General features: G+C 40.8%; 1 protein-coding gene across 1 annotated transcript; it reads right to left on the bottom strand.

Annotated features, from left to right (window-relative positions):
* Positions 1-7: 7 nt before the first annotated feature.
* LOC128770800 (plasma membrane calcium-transporting ATPase 1-like) lies at positions 8-20,703 on the bottom strand. The gene is made up of 21 exons (XM_053885669.1): positions 20,404-20,703; positions 19,388-19,678; positions 16,126-16,323; positions 15,759-16,016; positions 14,793-14,918; positions 13,979-14,185; positions 12,870-12,896; positions 11,013-11,156; positions 10,721-10,935; positions 7,142-7,384; positions 5,133-5,374; positions 4,664-4,898; positions 4,374-4,553; positions 4,123-4,210; positions 3,932-4,038; positions 2,696-2,887; positions 2,374-2,587; positions 2,060-2,271; positions 1,880-1,987; positions 1,039-1,227; positions 8-865 (listed from the first exon to the last, which is right to left on the bottom strand). The coding sequence occupies exons 2-21, from the start codon at positions 19,581-19,583 to the stop codon at positions 506-508; spliced, it is 3,741 nt and encodes a 1,246-aa protein (XP_053741644.1). The 5' UTR covers positions 19,584-19,678; positions 20,404-20,703; the 3' UTR covers positions 8-505.
* Positions 20,704-22,069: the final 1,366 nt, after the last annotated feature.

The raw sequence follows: 22,069 nt of genomic DNA, 5'->3' as shown, positions 1-22,069 counted from the left end.
GGTGATGTAACATATATAACAATTTTATTTTTATTAGAAGCTGCAGGAAAAAAAAAACAATTTCAATATTTACATTGAACAGTTTGTTCCCATCTCCCTTTTAAACAACAGGAAATTAAAACGTACGTTTCCTTACAAAACCCTATAATAAATAACACTAAGCACATTCTTTCCACAAACACAGACACACTCACTTGACTTACTGATCTGATTTGTAACATGATAAACTGAACAGAAAAAGACACATCACCATTTTTGACTAACGTCCAAACATCAAAGTGAATATTTACAGGTCAGAAACAGTCGTTACACACAGAGATAGACAAACCCTACTCTACAAATTCAAAAGTTCATATCTATCGAGAAGCGTGGCAGAAAAGATTCACTTAAGTTGATATCGTTGTTGGGTCGGAAAAGAACCCATCAGTTCAGATTTAAAATAGTCTTTGGTTCTCTTTAAAGCAGCCTTCCAGGCTGGCTTCACATCCACACAGGGTGGGGGGCATCAGAGTGAGGTTTCCAGGCTGTGCAGAGGGCTTCCCGGACATGCGGGTAAACTTGCAGAGTTGGGAGGAACCAAACTGGGTCGGGATGCATCTTTATTCACGCGGTCTAAGTTGTTCAGGGCAGGTACGGACTGCAGTGGTGGCAATGCATTCAGAGGAGAAGGGATGATGATGGAGTTTCGTTTGGTGGGGGCTTCATCTTCGCCCTCCACCTCATCTATCAGAGGGATCTGGGTCTCTGAGTCCTCAATGCGAAATTCAGGATGCGTCATAAAGTTGTGAATGGAGCTGCGCGACTCTGGTGTCTCCAGACCTGGGTAGGGTGAGACACTGTCCCTGAAGGCATTCACCACACGGATCTGAAGACAAAGGGATAGATAGGTTATCTGGAAGTGATGGCATGTTCCAGTAAAGACCAGATGAACTGGTGAAAAAAGCAGCGTGATCAGGAGCGTGCAGATCAGGAGAGCTGCACATCCAGCACATTCAAGACATTTTTGTTGTGCGGATGAATACATGTTTGAGTCATTACCTGAGTCTGGATTCGGTTGAGTCCGCGGCACCAGAGAACCTGTCCCCTCCTCAGTTCCATCTCAGCGTGGTCAATCTCATCCAGGTCCTTCATCTCCTCCAGTTCCTCCTCGGGGATCTCCTCTTGCTTGGTTCCGTGACCTGCTGTCTTTAAGAACTTCAGCCAGCTGGTGGGAATACTGGACACAAGCTGCAAGAAACATGGAAAGGGATTCACTTTTACTACTGTCAGGAAAATGAGTCGATAACAAAGCAAGGAAAAACAAAGATTTCAACAGCTGCCTGTACTGAAATATTAAAAGAAGCATTAGTCTGATGTCATTTTGAGATCTGTGTGTGGAATCATATTTAAAAAACAAAACACTTTCCTTATATATACACACACAGCAGATAAGCAAATCTCACTGCTAATTCCAATATTGTCATGTTGCCTTCATACGTATGTAACATACATTATGTCATACCTATGAATTCCAGATTTGTCTAAAATAAATACAATATAATTTCTGAGCAAATCAACTCTAATATAAAGATAAATAGTACCCAGTCCACTGAGCAATGTGAAATATTCCCATGCTGAAAAGAAAAGAGCAGCTCTTGAGACGACTTTTCAAACAAAACACATCATATTTCAATAAACTACTGCATTCACAGAGGAAAACAAGGTGATCATTTTTAAGAAAAGCAGTAAAAATGTCCTTGTAATGGTTTATTTAGAGACTTTCACACATGGTATTGACTGCTGCTGTGTATTTTCACTGAGAAACTGAACTCTTTAAGTGACAATGGCATCTTGAAGGAATCTTGTTCATTTCCTTCCGACAGAATACAAGCCAACTCACCTGTCCCCACAAGAGGCTTCCCATTCCCATTAGGACGCACCACAGCCACTGCTCGATGTTCAAACTCACGCAGCTGAAGGGTTTGCCTCCAAACTGTACGATGAGAATCTGCAAAGAGACAGGTGGTTATTATCACACACAGGTTAGCGATGACTGCTAACTGACCCAGACGCAGCTCACCTGGATGACAAAGGTTCCCAAGACGATGGAGCAAAAGATGGGGTTGTTGAACATTCCCTCGAAGACGTTTCTCTCGCCGTGGATCTTACGAGCATTTAACTCATTGAACAGCTGCATCAGCACAAAGGTGTTGAACACGATGGTGTAATGTTCCGAGGGAGGAGAATGGAGTGGGGCGTTCCTGCCGCAGTCAATGTCGAAAATCTTCTCACCTGAGAGAAGAAGACATAGAAGACCCACACCATGAACCCAGTCAGCTGCAACATCTTAATACAATGACCGCAATGAAGCACAAATGGGTGGCATTCACTGACCCACAAACAGCAAAGTGAAGATGATAGTCAGCTGGTAGACGGCGTGTCCCAGGATGTTCTTCATCATGGTGCGTGAGATGAGCGGTTTGTTTCGTCCATACGGGTTCCTGAGCAGCAGTGATTCGGTGGGTGGCTCAGTCGCAAGTGCCAAAGATGCAAACGTGTCCATGATGAGGTTGACCCACAACATCTGCACCGCTTTGAGAGGAGAGTCCTGGGGATGGCAGAATACACCCATGTGACCAAGCTTCCATGATCATCCTGGCTGATCAAATACAGATCTCTGTGTGAACTGAACAGGTGATTCACTGTTTGCACGGACCTGAGTGATGCACGCTCCGGTGAACGCAACAATTACAGCAACCACGTTCACCGTCAGCTGGAACTGTAGGAACTTGGAGATGCTGTCGTAAACATTTCTGCCCCACATGACAGCCTTCACTATGCTGGTGAAGTTATCGTCTGTCAAGATGATGTCAGAGGCCTCTTTTGCCACGTCTGTTCCTGCAATGCCCTGCAGAGAAAAACACGTAGGTGCTGGCGCATTGACATTTTAGATGAAAAACGTCTCTTATTCTCACTGCCACAGAACTAGAAGGTCCCATTCAAGTTATTGATGAGTCTAAGAAGACCAATGCTGATTCAGTAAGGAGGTTTTAAAACTTGATTTTCACTGGAGTAATCGACTTTAAGATTTTATTAATAACTCAGTTCCTCAGGTGGGTCTCTGCTTGCCGTTCCTAAGGCTAGACTTAAATCTAGCGGTGACAGAGGCTCTTCTGGAACTCTGGAAGAGTTTTGAAACAGTGGCAGGGCAGCTCAGTTACATGTAGCGGAAACCCTGGATCTGAAACACATTGTGCACCGCCACCTTTAAATCTCGTATTTATGTGATATCCTCCTAACATTTCCTTAGTTCTCACTCACTGAGGGTATTGCTGTTCATTTTTGAGGTCAAGAAAGTGAAAACATTTTTGTTGTTTTGTCTGCAATGCACTTTGCCAACAGTGTTCTAAAAAGTGATATATAAATAAAGCTTGATTGTTATTATGGAGTGACTCCTTTCGAGATCAGCTGTCTCTGAATGGGGTAAATGCATTGATACTAAGGTCTAGCCTGGGTTTAATATAGTAAATCTATCTAAAGCAAACAATTCCATTCATCATTTAGCCCTGGCTTTACATTGCCCTGCACAGACCCACCAAGGACAATAAGCATCTTGTGCATTGTCTTTTTGCTCTTTATTGTTTGACTATTGTATACTTAGCTACTCCACTTAGCACAGTCAGTTTTCACTTGGGCCTCTAGTTTTGTTTTTATATGACTGGTCAATAAAGACTTTTCTGATTTCAGATTCCATAACTCAGTTGGACTACAGTAATTCAAATTACGCAATACATACAATACAATATACAATACTACTACTACTACTACTACTACTAATAATAATAATAATACAATAATACAATAATACAATACAGTTATTTAAGACTGTGAATTTCGAGCTAGTTAGAGATAAGAATACGTTTTAAAAATGACCCAGTCTTTCTTTGTTTACCATGGCAAAGCCAACATCTGCTTTCTTCAGGGCGGGTCCGTCATTGGTACCATCTCCCGTGACAGCGACGACCTGCCTCTGCTCCAGCACCGTGCTGTCGATGATCCCTGAGTGTGGACAAAATTGATGAGCGCACGTGCAACTTAGTAATTTGACAAATTGAACTTTAACACAACAATTTAGAATGCCACCTTTAACAAGCGTGTGTTTGTCGGTCGGTGAGGACCTCGCAAGGACTCGCAACTTCGGCCATATCTTGTCAATGCGTTCCTGCTCAATCTGCAGGAAGAAAACATGTTTACTTTGAGCTCAACCAGTACAACCAGACAAGGTGTTGAGAATTTCATAGCAGACACGAGGAAGAACAGGCAATAACAACCTGACAGTCTGGGTTTTGCACTGACAGAGAGAGTAACCTATTTGGTATAGCCTCATCATTCACCTCTCCCAGCTGGTTTCGGATTCGTCGGTTGAACTCTTTGCCTTCCAAACACAAAAAGTCGTCTCCAGGGTGCAGGATTCCACATTTGGTGGCGATGGCTCTGGCTGTGTTGATGTTGTCTCCTGTCACCATGCGAACGGTGATTCCTGCACGCTGGCACTTCCGAATAGCTTCCGGCACCTGATGTAAGAGAGCAGCCACTAGGTTTGGTGCATTAACTCCACATTACTGAGCCACATAACTGCCAGGACCGTCTTCCTATGTGGTGCTAAGATCTCCCTCACGCATACCTCAGGTCGAACTGGATCTTCAATGCCAACCACTGCAATGCAGGTTAGACCCGTCAGAATGAGGGTCTCATTATCCCAGTCAGGCTCTTCGTTATTGGGAAAGTCCCTGTAGGCAAGGCAGATTGTTCTCAGACCCTCCGAGGCCATCGGCTCTATCACCTTCTTCACCAGCTCATCTCTGTCTCTAGGTCTGAAGGCTTTGGCCTCGCCGCTGCCAGTGAGGATCTTGCAGCACCTGGAATACACACATCACATGACCATCATGCCATGAGAAAAGACCACATCACATGGCCATCATGACATGAGAAAAGACCACATCACATGACCATCATGCCATGAGAAAAGACCACATCACATGACCATCATGACATGAGAAAAGACCACATCACATGGCCATCATGACATGAGAAAAGACCACATCACATGACCATCATGACTTGAGAAAAGACCACATCACAAGTGGACCTACTTCCTCAGCAGAATCTCGGAGGCTCCCTTAGTGAACATGCAATAGCTGCCATCTGGGTTCCTCAGCACGGTGCTCATTGACTTCCTGACAGAATTGAAGGTGTACACTTTGAAGAGACTCTCCTCTGGAATTTCATTTCTGATGGTCTGGTAATCCCGTCTCAGCTCCAGGGTGAGTCCAAGTAAGGCACATTCTGTCTTGTTTCCGACCTGGCGAGGAAGCCCGCCCTCTTTCTCTGGAGGCTGATGGAAACAACAGTACTGTTACTGCCCACAACCATCACATTTTCCTCCTATAAATTGTTAATATATTCAAAATGGGAAGACTACAACATTTCAATCATTCTGGTTGAGCCATGTTGTATGGTCCAGGTGCACCGCACACAGTAAACTGATGCTGCTTGAATCTTCATGATTCAATTGTTCAGGTTCAACAACCTGCCTGACTACATTAACTGTACTTCCCTTATCACTGAAATCTTATTTCTCATATAAAAATCATGATTTCCCTTCGTCACACATTTGTCACACCACAGTAAGGCTCACACGACATCACTTGAACCCTAGCAGGCATCATAGTCTAAAAGAATTTCCCACAGAATGTTTTATTTGCTCCTTTTAGCAGTTACAGGGTCCATAAGCTTTATCTCACCACTCCATAAGGCATAATAGCTCCAGAAACGATTAAAATGAAGACACTTTTAATGTACTGTAAACAGACATTCTACAGTGAATGGAATTACTAGCTTAGCTGGTTGATAACAGTGCAAACAGTCACTTGACAGTCACGCTACGAGCTATAAAAATGCTGATATTTATTTATTTATTAAGGTCTGAGGTGGGAATTTTTTTAATTCGTTTTTTTTCCATACTCTGTTTGTCTTAGATAAGATGAGCAACCCATACTGTATGTGACCTCTGGTCCTGGGTCAGCTCCATAATCTCCACAGAAGTAGTAGTAGTCTGGGCTGAACATGATGCTCTACAAGGAGATGGCAGATGTATACAAGGTTCAGTAGTGAGTACAGCTGAAATTTTCTGCTGTGTCTTAGATAGAGCACTGCTGAATGGTGATTGTTGTACGTTGGATCAAACACTGGGCACACGACTATGTGGATCTCCACATTGAGTACAGTGCATGTGTTCGTCCTTTTGTCGACGAGTAAAGACACTGCACAACACTGTGACAACAGTGCATGGTGACAGTCTGCAGACTTTGATAGTCATAGACTACAATATGGGAGCATAAGTTTGAGTAAAATAGCTGAAGACCAGCAGTGTGAGAAAAATCAGAAAGGAGCCGAAAACATTCAAGAATAAACTGAAAGGAAGAGTTTCAGATTTAAATATATGGATGCACATTTCATGTAGTGCTGTGAATCACACTTCAGACACAACGACAGCCTCCAAAGTCATTGTTAACCCCTTATTTGTTGAGGAGCAGATATATTTATTATATGTGTTTCAAGTACAAACAGAATTGAGAGAAGAACCCGGCTATGCAAAATTTCAACCAAATAACCGTTTAAATAACCACTGCTAAACAATGTTTAATTCATCAGAACTTTTGATTTCATTTTTCACATTTCTATTAAACTTGGGTTGCACATGAACTCATCACAGCACTGCTGTCATCATGCAAAAGCTGGCAACGTAGAAAGCACCTGTACACTTCTGACCCCTGCAGGAGCACCGTCCTCCAAATCAAGATTTAGGCAACAATAAAGTTAGCTAAAGAAGTGCAGGAGAATTCTCTTCAACAATGGATTGGGACATCCAGGATTTAGATGGCGTTCAGCTTGATAGTTCAAATGACTTGATCTTACCCTCTTTCAAAGTTACATGAATGAAATGGAAAAAAACACCAGCTGGGCCTTGTCAACTATCGTAATGGAATCAGACCGGTGACGTGAATCCGGGTTACGGTGATCAGATGAGCTCTGAGCCGCCATGGCAGCGCTCCAAAGTCATTGCTTAACTCTTGAATGGAGTGCTATTTCTACCGCTTACCATGATCTTCGTGGTGTAGGCGCAGTTGACTCCTATCCCTCGGATGAGCAGGTCCATGATCTTGGCAGGAATCTGGTCTGCCTCTGGGACTCTTTTGTGGTAGCGTCCAGCAATGTAGGTCTGCACCACCGTCATGCGGTTCATCGTCAGGGTTCCAGTCTTGTCAGAGCAGATGGCTGTAGCGTTGCCCATCGTCTCACATGCGTCCAGATGACGGACAAGGTTGTTGTCCTTCATCATTTTCTGAAAAGAAGAGAAGGGCTCAATACCATCAGACAATGATCCACTTACCATGAGCAAAACCACAGCGTCAGTGATTATATTTAAAAATAATAGGTTTAGGTTATTTAACAGAGCTGCTTTGTTTTCAACCACTAATCCTTTGCATGTCTGCACGGACATCCATTTCATTAGGGATTTACAAACTTTCCTTTCTACTGGCTCGGCTGCCTGCTCTAAATGAGGAATCCTAAGACACTACGGGCCCAGAGTTCAGATCTAATCTCTCCATCTTATTGTGAGGCAGCACTCAAGAACCTCCATCCGGGTGACTCTCTTACAGAATAGGAGCTCTACCCTGAGTCTCAATCCAAAGAGCTCCGTCCAGATAAAAATAAATAAATAAACATTTTAGCTCTTGGATCACTTAATTTTCTTATATATAAAAGCTTATATATAAAATGTTCCAGAGAAGGGATTTGATGATAAAGACATGTAGAACCGTGTGTCAACTCAAGGCCTGGGGTACAAATCCAGTCTGCCCAGAGGTTTATGTGGCCTACAACTCCTTTAGTGGGCAAATAAAATTCAGTCATGACTTAAAGTGGAGCATTCATAACAGACGTTGATAACAATACTGAGGCTTACATGCTATAGTTATATCAGTCTGAGATTATGAACATCAACAATGATGCAGAAACTTTCAAGAATCCAAACATTTGAGACCCCGACTGTGTGTAATGAGTCAGTGGTGAACCACAGAGAGGAGTGATGCTAAAATTAGCCTCGGATGATTAAAACACAGACTGAAATAGTTCTGTCTAGACAATCCATTTTCAGTGTGGACTGCACAATCAACACATACTTTGAACATCCTGTGATACGTAAAGCGCGAGTAAGCAATGACAAATATTCAGCCAAATAGCATCCCACTCCCCCAGAGTCCAGTGGAGCTAAACTTCTATCTTGGAGGAATGATTTGCAAGAGGAGGTGTCACTGGATGAGTGGCATTCAGCCTATGAAAAAGCTCAAACTTGCACAATTAACAGTTGCCTCAGGATATTGCAATACACTTGGCTCATGTGTACATAGGTCACCCCAGAAAAACTCAATAGATTCAATGGGAATATTCCTGATTTATGTTTTAAATGTGGTCAACATAAGGGGACTTTTTTTCATTGTGTCTGGCAATGTGCCAACATTAATAAGTTCTGGTTTGATGTCAAATGTAAGATTGAAGAGATTCTATGTACACAAATCAAATTTGATGCTAAAATGTTTTATTGGGTATTTATCCTACAGGAAATAACTATACCAAATGCCAATGGCTATGTATGGATCTTTGTTTTTCGGAAGCAAAGTGCATGAAAGCACTGAAGTGGAAATGTGTAAATCCTCCAAGTGTTCAAAATTGGTTAACTGAACTGAGCTCCTGTGTTGCCATGGAAAAGATGTCTTTTTTTTAAGAGATCCTCTGGCCCTTTGCAACTTGATGCTATGCAGCTATATATACAAGATGGAGATTGGACTTTAAGTGAACAAACAATTGCTATTTACTGTTTATTTTTTATTTGAAATCTGTATTTTCTTTTATTTTTCTACTTTTTATCCACTCTGGGTTTTGTGTAAATTATTTATATAAATAATAGATGTTTTTTTTCACACAGGCGAGATCTTGATTGTGTATGTGCATTTATATAATTATTATTGTGGCAGATATAAATAATAATTAAAAAAAATAGTATCCCACTCAATAATGAACAACTGGAATTGAGATACAATTTTTAAAATGTACTCAGTGAGCGCAAACCTCCTCCAAGAAGCTTCAGTCTACAACACAGTCTCCCAATGACCAAGCATCCTTCAAAAAAATTCCTGGCTTCAATTCCATACAACCTGTTGGAACATTTTCCTGGATTTTTTGGCAATGCCGTCAGCATTTTTGTGGCGTTATATGCCCAAATGCAGAAACGGTCCTTTCTACCAATATTAAAGAATCCCTGGATTCAGACGATGATCGGGATCGCTCCCAGAACAGACTCATAGTTCCTTGTACCATTTCACATAAATGAAATCTGAAAATTTATTAGAAGTTATTTGCAACACAAAGAGGCAGGTAACGTGGGAGTCTGGAAATCAAAATTGACATCATGGAACAACTAAAGCTGGCGGTCTGGGACAGGAACACACAGGGCAGGAATGATAAGAACTTTTCTTCTCCTTTTCGATCCCTCTTATAAAAAAAAAAACAAAAACGCTTGAAAGTAAGTGTATAGGGTGACTGCACTGCTGCAAACAACAGGATGTTCACATTCTATTTTATTCATTTGGCATACCCCATACATGTCAGCCAATCATGCATGGTTCAGCAAAAAGGGAAGTGGTACGCACAATTTAGAGAAGGCTGTTACTCCTTTGTGGTCTCACATTTTCCCTTATCAAATGAATAAAAATATCTTCAGATGTGTATAATTGTTTGATGAGTTCATTCTGGATTTGGTGCAATATCAAATGAAGGTAATGACCAATACATGGCAGCCAAACACAACGTGTTTGCCGACCGCAGAGAAGAACAGACATATACTACGTAAACAACCGAACAACAGACAGCGAATTTTATGGATCTAAATGCTACATATGTGGTAAAAAGTGCCATCAGATCCTTCATTTCAATATTCTCTGGCTCATTAAAAAAACTATCGTAGCTGCCGGATGTGACGTCATCATCACACAGCAGGTAGGACACTTGATCAGGACGTTTGGTCAGTGGACAGATTTGATGCTCCACATATGTTAAGATCAAGGTAAACAAGTGCAAAGCATGCAGACAGGACGATTTATACCAGCTCATTTGGCTTTTGCTGAGAGTGATTTATTAGACAGACCTCAACTGTGCAGCTACGAGCTCTGGCTCTTTCATTGTCAGCTCTTCAACTGACAACGCAGGACCCATGTAATACTGTAGATCATCGGTAGACCAGAGATTTCATATAGTCTTGCTCTGGCTTACTGTGGTGGTCTATACATAAAATTAAAAAAAATCTCTCTCAGTCACTTAATAAAATACAAACGCTTTATAAAAACCTTGAATTATTAAAAAACCCTTTTCTAGCAGATCTGGAGTACCAGCACTCTGTTATACTGTATTTCAGTATAGTTTTATTGCTTATTTCTTGAGCATAACAGTGAATGCGGCGCAACCACTGGAAGATCAGCATCAAGTTGACATGTGCAAACTGTGTAGCTCAGGCAATGTTTTCAGGGGAACAAAATGGTGGTAGATTCAGTTCTTTGCGTCTCTGTGCAAACAGCAACTAAAGTTCTAGATAAGTACATGTGTTGCCGTTCACTTTTCTTACCTTGACTGAATAGGCCAGAGAGATAGTGACGGCCAGTGGGAGGCCTTCAGGCACAGCCACTACCAGCACAGTGACACCAATGATGAAGAAATTGACCAGGAACTGGATATAGATGGGAAGACACTCATTGGTCCAGACGACTGCCTGAATCCAGAAGGTGTCGATCAAGAACCGTGTGATGAGGATGAGGACGGTGAGAGCAGACATGAACAGACCTAGAGGAAGATACAAGCTCAATGACAACAAAAAACTTTTGACTCTTTTATATGCATGATGTGAAAATCTATTTCACCTGCTTTTCCAATTTGTACGGCGAGCTTGGTGAGTTTCCCCTGCAGTACGGACTTTTCTTTTTTACGCATGTTGGCTTTCTTCTCAGGCTCTCCACCCTCATTGAGTGGCTGCATTTCCAAAGGACCCCCATCCTTTTTCGTGCCTGTATTATCGAGTATAGAAAGATTGAAAGGTGACATCGAAACAGAGTGGCTGAACAGAGTGGTTGAACAGAAAATGTCCACGCCCTTGTGAAGTTAGAAGTTCATCTGCGTTTGTCATTGTTTTATTTACTTATCTATATGTCATTTTACATCTCCATGTAAAGGCTGAGTATTAATACCATGAAACTTTTAGTTAGGTTTATAGCTATTTCTTTTATTTGCATGTAAGTATCTTGATGGTCGTAGTCCTGGACATACGTAGAATTTGTTTTTACCACATACATTTTACCATCTAAGTTATTGTCTTTTGTCCCAAGGGTAAGAAGAAGAGTATATGGAGGAGTCCTTTTCAGTTCTTTAAGGCCTATATTAGGGGAAGGGGACTCCCTGAGGGCTGCATAGTGTCGATATTTGTAAACATGAATGAAAGACCCATCTTTTTAGTGGTGAAGATGAACATTTATATTTATTGACTGACTAAACTTCATTGTGCTTTAGACTGATTTTACTAAAATATCTCATTACTGCACATTATCTCGTGCAAACTGTTTTAATGTTATTTAACTTCCTTCATCTTTCTCTAGTCTGCTTCTGTTATTACTGGTGTTCCTCCATAAAGGCCCTCTAATTCAATCTAACTAGACCAACGGCCCAACCAGGGACACCTTTGGCCATCAATGGGAGACACTCAAGTGGTGTGTGTCCTGGTGTTTTCGCTGCGTAAATGCATAAAACACTTTCAGTGAATGGAAAAGCACGATATAAATAAGTTTTTTATTACTTATTTAATCAATAGCACATAAATAATAGTAGACGTGTAGTGTTTTAGAAGGGGGAGACATGTTGCTGCTTTTGTCATGGGGATGAAATTTTGGGGAAAATATCAGGCAAATAACGTTGACAATAAGACGTTTTTGTGGTTTATTCTGAACTAGATGCCAACGATTGTGCAATGTAAACTCAACACTTAAATGTTCATCATTGCAAACTGTATTTAAACACATGAAGAAAACATCTGAGCATCTGAGATTTACAATCATGGGTTCCATCATAGAAATTCAGTGCATTGCTTGAGAAGTGATAAACCCCATATTGCATCCCTGTCTAGGGTGTGTGCGTGTGTGTCTGTGTGTGTGTTGATCCCGGCTCTGAATTCAGGTTATTAGTGGGCAGGAGAGGCAGCAGCAGCAGCAAGGAAGAGAAGAAGAAGCTGCAGAGCTTAAGTCCCATAATCTACTTGTTCCTAATCACCATCAACAGAGTCAGGAGCACCTGCTGCTCCCAGGCCAACACACCCAGTGACACCAGTATGAGCTGGTCTTTCTAAAGCAGAAACGCTGTGATACATGCATGACACTAAGGAGATACAGATGCCAGTATATGAGGAGCAACAGTGAATACTGCTGCTGAAGAACGTTTTGCTGTGTATGACTTGTGCTCTGTGTCACCAACACTAGATCAGCAAACCTGCCTCATGGGGTAATGCTATTACAGAGCATAGTAAAGCACTAACCTCTGGGGTGTTGTGCAATATATGATCATGTAAACTAATGTTGCATTACGATTACAATTACGTGCAACATGGCGTTGAATTCGTAAATTAAAATTCTGAGAAATTAATTCATATCATTGAAATGCACTGAGAGAAAATCTTTGGTTTCTGATTTCACTGAAGCAAAAGATAAACTAGATCATGACGGTAGTTGACCTACCTTTCTTTTCTTTGTCATCCTTTTTACCTAAAACAGAAAATTAAAGATGACACCAAAACCAAATCACAGACATCAGAGTATCTCTTCAAGGTATTAAAAAGGTTATTTTTTTTGCCTTTCAAAAGGCAAGTCTGACAAGTCATGTGACGCCATGAGGCCATATCAAAAGTCCATCAGAGTGTCAGTCAAGCCCACTCATGCAGACGCTGTAGTGCTTCTCAAATCGGCCATTAAATCAAGTTAAATATGGAGATCTGATGACGTGTTGCCACATTTACATTGCAGTCACATGCACCTCAGATCTGCTCACAATCCTGCTTCCCTTACACCCTACCCCTCACCTCAGTCTTTAATATTTATGGTTTAAGACACATTAAACACATAGTTAAAGCCTTTGCTTTGACAATGTTACCGTAATATACACACTTCCTGAAACCTTCTCCACAAAATGGACTTTAGCAGTGTGTTACACAATACATCAATAGCAACTTTTAATTTGATAATATTAATTTGATCTGACAGAAGGAGCAGAAATATGTCAGGTTCAGCCTGACTGACTGGCATTTTGGTGGTCATTCTGTTGAAACATCTACCACTTGCAATTGACTGTCCTGATCACAAGGGTACTGCATCATCTGTTTCACACCAAATTGTTCCACGCTTTGTAGAAAACTACTTCACTAGTCAATGTACATAGTTCTGTCCCACAAGCTGGTGTATTCTCATTCCATTACACCTTGCTTTGCTTCTTTTTTTAATTATATTTAGAAAGTCTTTTACGTAATAATGGGAGTGGACTATCAGAATGGACAACACAGGACCCATGAAAGTGTAATTTTGGGCCAAGGAATTGACGACATAAAAGACAGAAATGTAAGCATATGATTTGTTGTTTGTAAAGACAATGATTGTAATAACAATCCTAATGTAACAGAAAGTGCCCACCATCTGGACTGTTATACTGGGACACTATGTTTGTACAGGCAATACTGTTCTTTTTATATCAATTTGGAATGACACATGCCGACTGATTCTTCCAAATTCCAAAATAGTTTTGACTTTTTATTGTCCATAAATCTGACAAGACCTACTATGATACTGATACATACACTTGCTTTTCTTGTCCTTCTTCTCTTTCTTTTTCCTCTCTTCTTTCTTCTTTTCTTTCTCTTTCTTCTTCTTGTCCTTTTCTGCCTTGTCCTCATCACCTTCTCCTTCTTCACTGGCGCCAAGTAGCGAGAAGATGATTCCAGTCTGAGAGTTCAAACCCACTGCAGTGACCAGCATCTTCCCTGAGCCCTCCATCACATGCGTCCCTGCAGACGACACGCAGGGTCGTGAAGAGACACATTTGTGAGCCATTTCAAACCATGGGATTTTATTTTATTTTTTATTCTTTTGCTTTCATTTGCTTTTGAAATGTAACTGGTAGCTTTCAAACAATCAATTAAAGTATTTTCATTTGTGCCCATGTAACTGGGGGAGTCAAGGTGGGAGACATCTCCATTGGGACAGCGTCATGTTTCATCACAGCAAAGATCACACGAGTTGAAGCTTTGCTTAAACACAAACGCAGTCACATTCTGCTCTACTTGAATTCAGCACGGGGGTAAAAGTGTGCAACCAGACTGGTGAAAGTCGAAAACAAGAGCTAGAGAAAGACAGAAAAAAGTCCCCCACCTATGACGCCACTGTATGCTACTTTGATAAGCTCCATTTCAAGTCTGTTTAAAACTGAAAGTGTGTTTGGCAAATAATTAATTCAATATTCAAAAGAAAAACGGAACTGATATAAACAAACAAAGACACATTCAACGTTACATCATCTTTGTGACGGCTCAGGGACCTGTGACTCCTGCGAATTGAAGCTGGCTGTAATTCAACATGATGGGACGTAATTGTGATTGCTGCCGTGAAGAGTACCTGAAAGCAACATGGGATCTTTGTCCAGGTTCTTCTTGACATGATCTGACTCCCCGGTCAGAGAACTCTCATCTATCTTCAGGTCGTTTCCCTGAATTAGGATCCCATCAGCAGGAAGGAGGTCGCCTAGAAAACACCATCAGGAACAAAGCTACTGAGCTTAAATTCTCCCTAAAGTTTGTCATTGGATATTGCTGAGCTGATTCATGCAAAACCACAATCATTATTTAAATATCTCAGTTAATAGAAAAGAAAATGAATCAATATTTAGAGCTAATTGGAAAATATACATATTCCTCGACATGATGTTAAAATCTTATCACTGCCATGTTGAGTTTCACATCGCTAAAATGACCGATCGAGCACTTACATGTGACATTCATATGAAAAAATATGTAGTACACTTTGATATCACTTCAGAATCAGCCATGGATATGCGCTCAGGCCAACAATTCATTTTCAAGATATCAAGATGCTCACAACACAACCATTAAAATGCAAAAGAAAAACTGATACCGGCGGCACTTAATAGGAAATTGCTTTAAAGTGGATTCAAACCCTCTACCTTGTTGCCACTACACCACCATACTGCAATAAAAGTAGGCAGTTTTGCAAGCATTCTGAAATTCAATATCATTTTTTTATACAGTTTTATATGTATCAAACAATGAACACCTGAAATAACTCCCAGAATGAACGTGGCTATCCTTAAAGTTAGTTGAACAAAATGTATTTTCCCATCAGGGGTTGGCACAGCGATACAGCCTCTGCCACCTCCAGGTTTAAACTAGGCGTGAAGCCACTAACCAAACTGAACAGTTATCTGAAGACAAGAGTGTCTGGTGGCCTAGCCACAGCGGCAAGAGTAGGAAGCTGTGTGCTCAAATCCTAGTAAGGTAGTTATGTGGACTCAAGAGATAATTGATAAACAGTGTAATATAAACAAAACTGCTTTTCTGCACTCACCATATTTGACTTGGGCTATATCTCCAACAACCATCTCCGAAACTTTGATTTGGGTCACCTGACCGCCTCTCACTACGGTGAACTTCTGCTCCTGCTCGATGCGACTCTGGAGGCCACGGAACTGCTTCTCTTTGCTCCAGTCATTAAAGGCAGTTACCAGAACAACACAGACCACTGACAGCAGGATGGCGGCTCCCTCTATCCATCCGGCCTCAGACTCACTGTCGTCCTGCACTCCCCGGGCAGCTCGACCGCAATCTGGAGGCAAAACCAGATGAGTAGCACATCCTTAATATGGTCACAAATTTGATTCCAAGTTCAGACCGAAAAGTGACATAGTGGTGTGTAAATCCATTGTCCCACTCACTCTGCCTGTCAGCATCTGGTGGCCTGTAGAAAGAAAGCCCTAGAGAAATGATGGCGGCCACTTCCAGGATGATGAGCGTGATGTCCTGCAGCGCCTCCCACACTAACTGTAGGAAGGTTTTAGGTCTTTTTGGCGGGATCACATTCTGGCCAAACTCCAGCCTTCTCCTGGTAAGGTCGTCTAACGTTCCATCCAAACCTGTCAGTAAATGAAAAAAAATATATATATATGAGTCATGTGATTGACCACCAATTGTGAGCGAGGCACACATTTACACAAAAATCACTATTATTCTGCTTTACACAGTAATTACTCTTCATTAATGCGTATATTGGCGCAGAGTAACCTTTCCAGCTAAAACAACAGTTAATGTCTGCAACACAAGTGAGGATTTTCGGTTTCCACCCTGAGTCAGATGCAGTTACCTCTGTTTTACACATCAAGAAACGTTTTGTCTTTAACATACAGCGCCACTCTTAAACACTTTAAATGAGAATGGTTGACTACATACAGGTGAGTAATACAGGGGAAGGGTAAACAAGCATGAGCTAATAGATAGCTAAAGATAAAAGATTTCATCGAGGAAAAGAATAATCACATTTAAAAAAACAGTGCTTTGTCCTTCAAATACATTTCTTATATTATGTTTGTAAACAATATACTGCCAGGTACATATCATTAGCAGTATAAAGCTATACATCATTGTCTCATACAAAGAGTTCTAAATAGCGAAGGAAGTATGTGTTTGTGTTTAGATAGACTGACGATTATATTGATCCAGGCAGCGTTATTAAGCCGTCTATGAGGTTTCCGGGTGCCACTTGATGTTGACTACTACCTCACTACTACCAGAGGGCATACAGTTTTCAAGGAAGACATGCCTGCTGTTGTTGTACAGTACGGACAAAGACTGGTACTGCAAGTGAATTCATGTAATATATCTAGTGATTTGATATGTTACAATAAATTAGCATCAAGATATAATGCCAAACTGGTGCAGGAACACAAGCTGAGATACTCCAAATACTCAAAATGTGGAGAATATATGCGACAATTAACATCCAGTTGAACTTAAACTGTGAATTTCAGGTCACGTCAGGCTTTTGAAGGTCATGTCGGGAAGGTCTGCAACTTATTGCAACTCATGTCACATTGAGCACTAAACATACCCACTGAGACAGACTATAGATTATTGGACTGGCGGCCCGCTGTTTGCTGACATTTGACTAGTGTGTGTCAGCAGGTGTGTTTACTGAGCGTGTTCAAGATGGACAGACTGCATGGACTAATTATGAGCAGGGAAATGTCAGGGGACTCATGTACATATAAAAGACATGTCCGTCAATCTGACAATCAAAAGTGGTGAAGTAATATTTGCTTTAAATAGGTGGAGATTTAAGTATGATCTCAAAAACTCAACCATTTACTTTGGTAGATTCAGTCATTTTGATTTGTTTGTCATTGTTTGTATAGAAAGGTGTGTGTCGCGGTCTGAACTTTCACATTTTCACTATGAACAGCAATATGAGTGAAGGTGACTTGATCTGTAACATGTATGTGTAACATAGATGATGAAGAAAAATGTATATATTCAGTTTGACAGCTGGACAGACCTGCGTCCTCATTGGCCTCTGCAGTCGGCTGCAGGGCTCTGACTCATGCTAACTATCACTGGAGGAAATGAACTTTTGACCGGACTACTGTGAACCAGCGCTGTACAGTCGTGATGTACTGTTCCTGGTTCGGGTGAAGGTTAATAACGTCTTCCTCCATTTGCCATGAGATTCAATATATATTCAAACTATTTTCCTGTAAAATCCGTACAATAACAAATTCAAACAAACATTGTGTGCACTCTATTGTTCTCATATCATTCCTGGTCAGCACCTCCAAAAAGTCTGTGCAACCCGGATCATCCTCAAAAATAATGTCCTTTCAGTGCTCTCAGAAAACCTGACAAAATACTGCTCAATATTGGCTTCTACTCATGCAGGAAACAATCCCCTTCATTTCAATTGCTTTTTTGAATCGATCTGACAGTTTCCCTTGACTCACAGTGTTTCTACATCAGCAAGTTGACGTGATTCATGATTCATAGTGAGCTGGGATTGTGACAACAGGGCCGCGGGTCACAATATACCAGTAACTGCCAGTAACTGCCTGGGGAAATTATTCGAAATTCTGATGAACAATCATACCATACACATATAATACAAAGCACTTTTTTCCCTCATATGAAGCCAACAATAAAATGATTACATAGTGTTAGTCAACCAGCATCTGCTTTACATTTCCTTTAATCTACTGTAAACACTAGGACATAACTCATACACGTGAATAAATGTTCACATTATGTGTTAAGAATTGAATTCTGCGATACATTTGTTGACGTATAAAAAAAAGATGAAAATTCTCTATTAGTGTTTGTACAGTATGATCAACAGGTAGTTTGTATTAGTCATTTTCACCTGGACAACAAAGATCATCAGACCACGAATGCATTTTCTCCAGCTGGCAAATCTTTTTTCAAAAATATTCTGGATCCACTGGAAAATTTTGAAAATTTAATCCACTCTCCCTTGTCTCAATGCCGAAAATTCCTGAACGTCTGTCTCATTGTATTCTCTTCAGAATTTTCCAAGTGATCTTGCGTGGAGCTAATAAAGATTGTCAATTTGGTCCCAAGTTTGGTCCCAAATAAAGCAGTATGAAATAATCAAATGTTTATATGTTAAATCGATTTCTATTCAAAGTAGCTTAATTGTTTATATTTTATTTTGGTCCCTCAATTAAGGATTAAAAGAGAATTAGATAAATATTTTTTTAACTGAGATGAATTTGTGATTTTATTATCTAATGACTCAATGAAATATTTAATGGCCATTATATTTAATAAATGACACATTAATTTAATTATAGAACGATAATATTATTCATTTAATTTTGTCAGATTTTCCATAAGTTTGGGGACATGACGTGATCGTGTGGTTAACACACAAGAGTAAGGAAGTGGTGAGAAAGGTTTTGTGGTATTAGTAATATGTCCTGTTCATGCTTCCCTTTCACAGCATGTGAAGGTCAAATAATACTAAAAGCATTCATGTTAAACTCTGTAACGATGAGACCAGTAAAGATTCCATGACATTTTCAAGAGCAAAATTTTCTTTTTTTTCAAAATAGATTTGACGTTTTCTCCCCTGGACAATTGAGTTTCACACATTTTATGTGATGACATGCGAATCCCAAATCCCAAGTTACTTACCGTCCGTTGGAGACGTTCTTAGTCTTGAACAAAGTCCGTTCACGTCACCGTAACACTCCTGGATCTTGGTCTGGGCCTCGGGCCCTCTCAGCTCCATCAAGGCCCGCAGCTCCGTCAGAGAGCAGCTGAACTCTGGCTCGTGGTTTGCCTCGGCCCGGCGGCCATGCTTGGAACCACGAAAAGAGTTGTTGGCCATGTCTTCCTCTAGGTCACTACACGGCGGCCTCCAGGACAAACGCAGACTCAGTGATTGACGTCAGGTGCAGATATAGACTGATTGGGACACAGTGTCTGTGGAAGGATGGTTGGTAATAAGAGTCAACTACATGTGAGCTTTTGAAACAAGTGCAAACTACTTTTCTCTTGACCTTTATTTTATTGGGTCATGGATGAAAGAATGTGGCATGAATCCCATGCAGTGTTTGGTGAATATGGCAGGAATGGCAGGAATTTATTAAATATTTCCAATAGAAGGAAGGCAGAAATCCACTGGTGCATCAGTAGACTGAACTAAGGTCCACCAGACACGTGTTTTGGAATCACTGTCAGTAGGAAGGTCACGTTTGCAAATGCACTGCAAACTTCATGTTCGCATATACATCCATTCTGGAGTTACATTGCTTCATTGGCGTATCAGGCAGACAGTAGCAGTCGCTGTGTGCGATTGTGCTTTTAGAACTTCTCTGGCAGGTTGTGACCTCTGTGCCTTCAACTATAATCTGTGTCAATCAGTCAGCCGAATCTTAATCTGAAGGAGAAGCAGCCACTTGAGCTAAAGAGACTAAAAAAAGAGCTGCAGAGAGTAATACAACTTGTGTTGATTGAAAATACAATAAGTGGGTTTTAAATGAGTTGAGAATGCTGTTTCCAGCACAAATGCATTACGACTTTGGCTATTACTAGTGATATTTGTCATGTTTTGTGTAACCTTATGATTACAACATCAATCTCACAACCCTGTGTGTGGATTCATTCATAACATAAGCAGATTCTAAAAGTAAATAGTCTTTACTTACAGAAACTTCCCCCATCGCCTCCTCTCAGCAGCAGCAGGTATTAGCAGCGTTCCGGTCACTCTGAGCAGTCTGACACCCACGCGTCCAGAAACAGCCCATAACCCGCCGCCCCCGGTGCCTGTGGTACACCTGTAGACCGCCGCCGTCTCCTCCAAATAGTATCCGGATGACAAGTGTATGAGTTTGACCTTCAAAGAAGCGCGTCGTCACCAGCAGAAGCCCGTTGCAGGAAAAAACACAGGAGCCGGCTAAATGATTATCTGAGGAAAGCCTTGCTTAATCTAATTAGACAATCTGTGGCCTCAGTGAGCAGCGAAGAGACGACTGCTGCTGCTGGTGCTGCTGCTGGTGCCGGTGGTGGAGGAGCTCCGCCTGCTGAGAGGAGAAACCTCTCTCTCTCTCACACACACACACACACACACACTCAAAACAGTTTCATGAATCAGATATTAACCCATATAACAACAAGCATTCCCAGGATAGATCAGGCGAGATGAACACACACAGTTGTAACAATCACTGAGTAAAGTGCGCACACTCAAGAGGAGTTACTCATAAGTACTCACTCTGGAGATGCATAACAGTTATTGTGTTGTGATGCCATTGTGCACACACAACGCACACACACATCCACTGAAAGAGCAGGGTGGGGGGGACTGTGAGAAAGAGATAACCATTAGGGAAGAAATATTAAATGCAAAATAGAATTATATTTCCTTTTTTGATTCCATTAGATTGCATGATGTGTTTGGTAATATATAACTTCATATATAAAGCAGGGGATCTTTCAGAGTGTGCATAACACTATTTGGGACTATATATATATATATATATATATATATATATTCAATTCAATTTCCAGCTCACATACAACACACTCTGTGAACTATTTAAGCGAAAACAAATGTAATAAAATGAGATTGTTCTGATCAGGGAAGGGCTTTCGCACCACTGAATGAATGTTTTCAGTTTCATTTTTATTGGTTTCACTTGGAGTAGAAATAAATGATTATTACAAACAAATCCATCTGCAATATTTAAGTGAGATGTTTAAGAAGCTCAAAAAGCATCAAATATAAATATTACTAGTGATCACATGATGACAAAGCCGACTGTCCCTCCAGCCTTAACGTTACATCATGGCAGAAGAGTCCCAGACGACAGAAGGTTTACAATTACAATACAATACAATTTATACGACAATTCGAAGCAAAACTCGTTCTCATTGGTCCTCCAGCACTGACGCCACACCCCTTTGATGATGTCACATCCTCCTCCACTCCAGGGCGGGACCTAGAGAATCTCTGAAATGCCTTTCGAATCTTCACTTACAAACATTACTTGTAAAACGCGACAAAAACACCTTAACCTAACAATCCCTTGCATTCCCTCTAATGTGGAGTGAACTATAAACAGTGAATGAAGATGAAGATAAACTCAACAACAAAAAGCAGACAAAACATTCATATTCAAATGTTCCAGTTCTTTTCCCATTTTCAAGCAGCAACATTAAAAATATGAAGTCTTTTGGAAGTGTTTCAATGGGTAAATGTTTGCAGTAGCACAAAATATGTAACGCGAATTCTTCCAACGTTCCATCATATTATGTCATACAATAACCCTTGATGTCGTCTAAAATGTTACACATCGTTGTCTGGCTCCCAAT

Source organism: Synchiropus splendidus, chromosome 14 (assembly GCF_027744825.2).
Source record: "Synchiropus splendidus isolate RoL2022-P1 chromosome 14, RoL_Sspl_1.0, whole genome shotgun sequence".
NCBI classification, from domain to species: domain Eukaryota; kingdom Metazoa; phylum Chordata; class Actinopteri; order Syngnathiformes; family Callionymidae; genus Synchiropus; species Synchiropus splendidus.
This window is presented reverse-complemented; position numbering and strand designations above follow the sequence as displayed.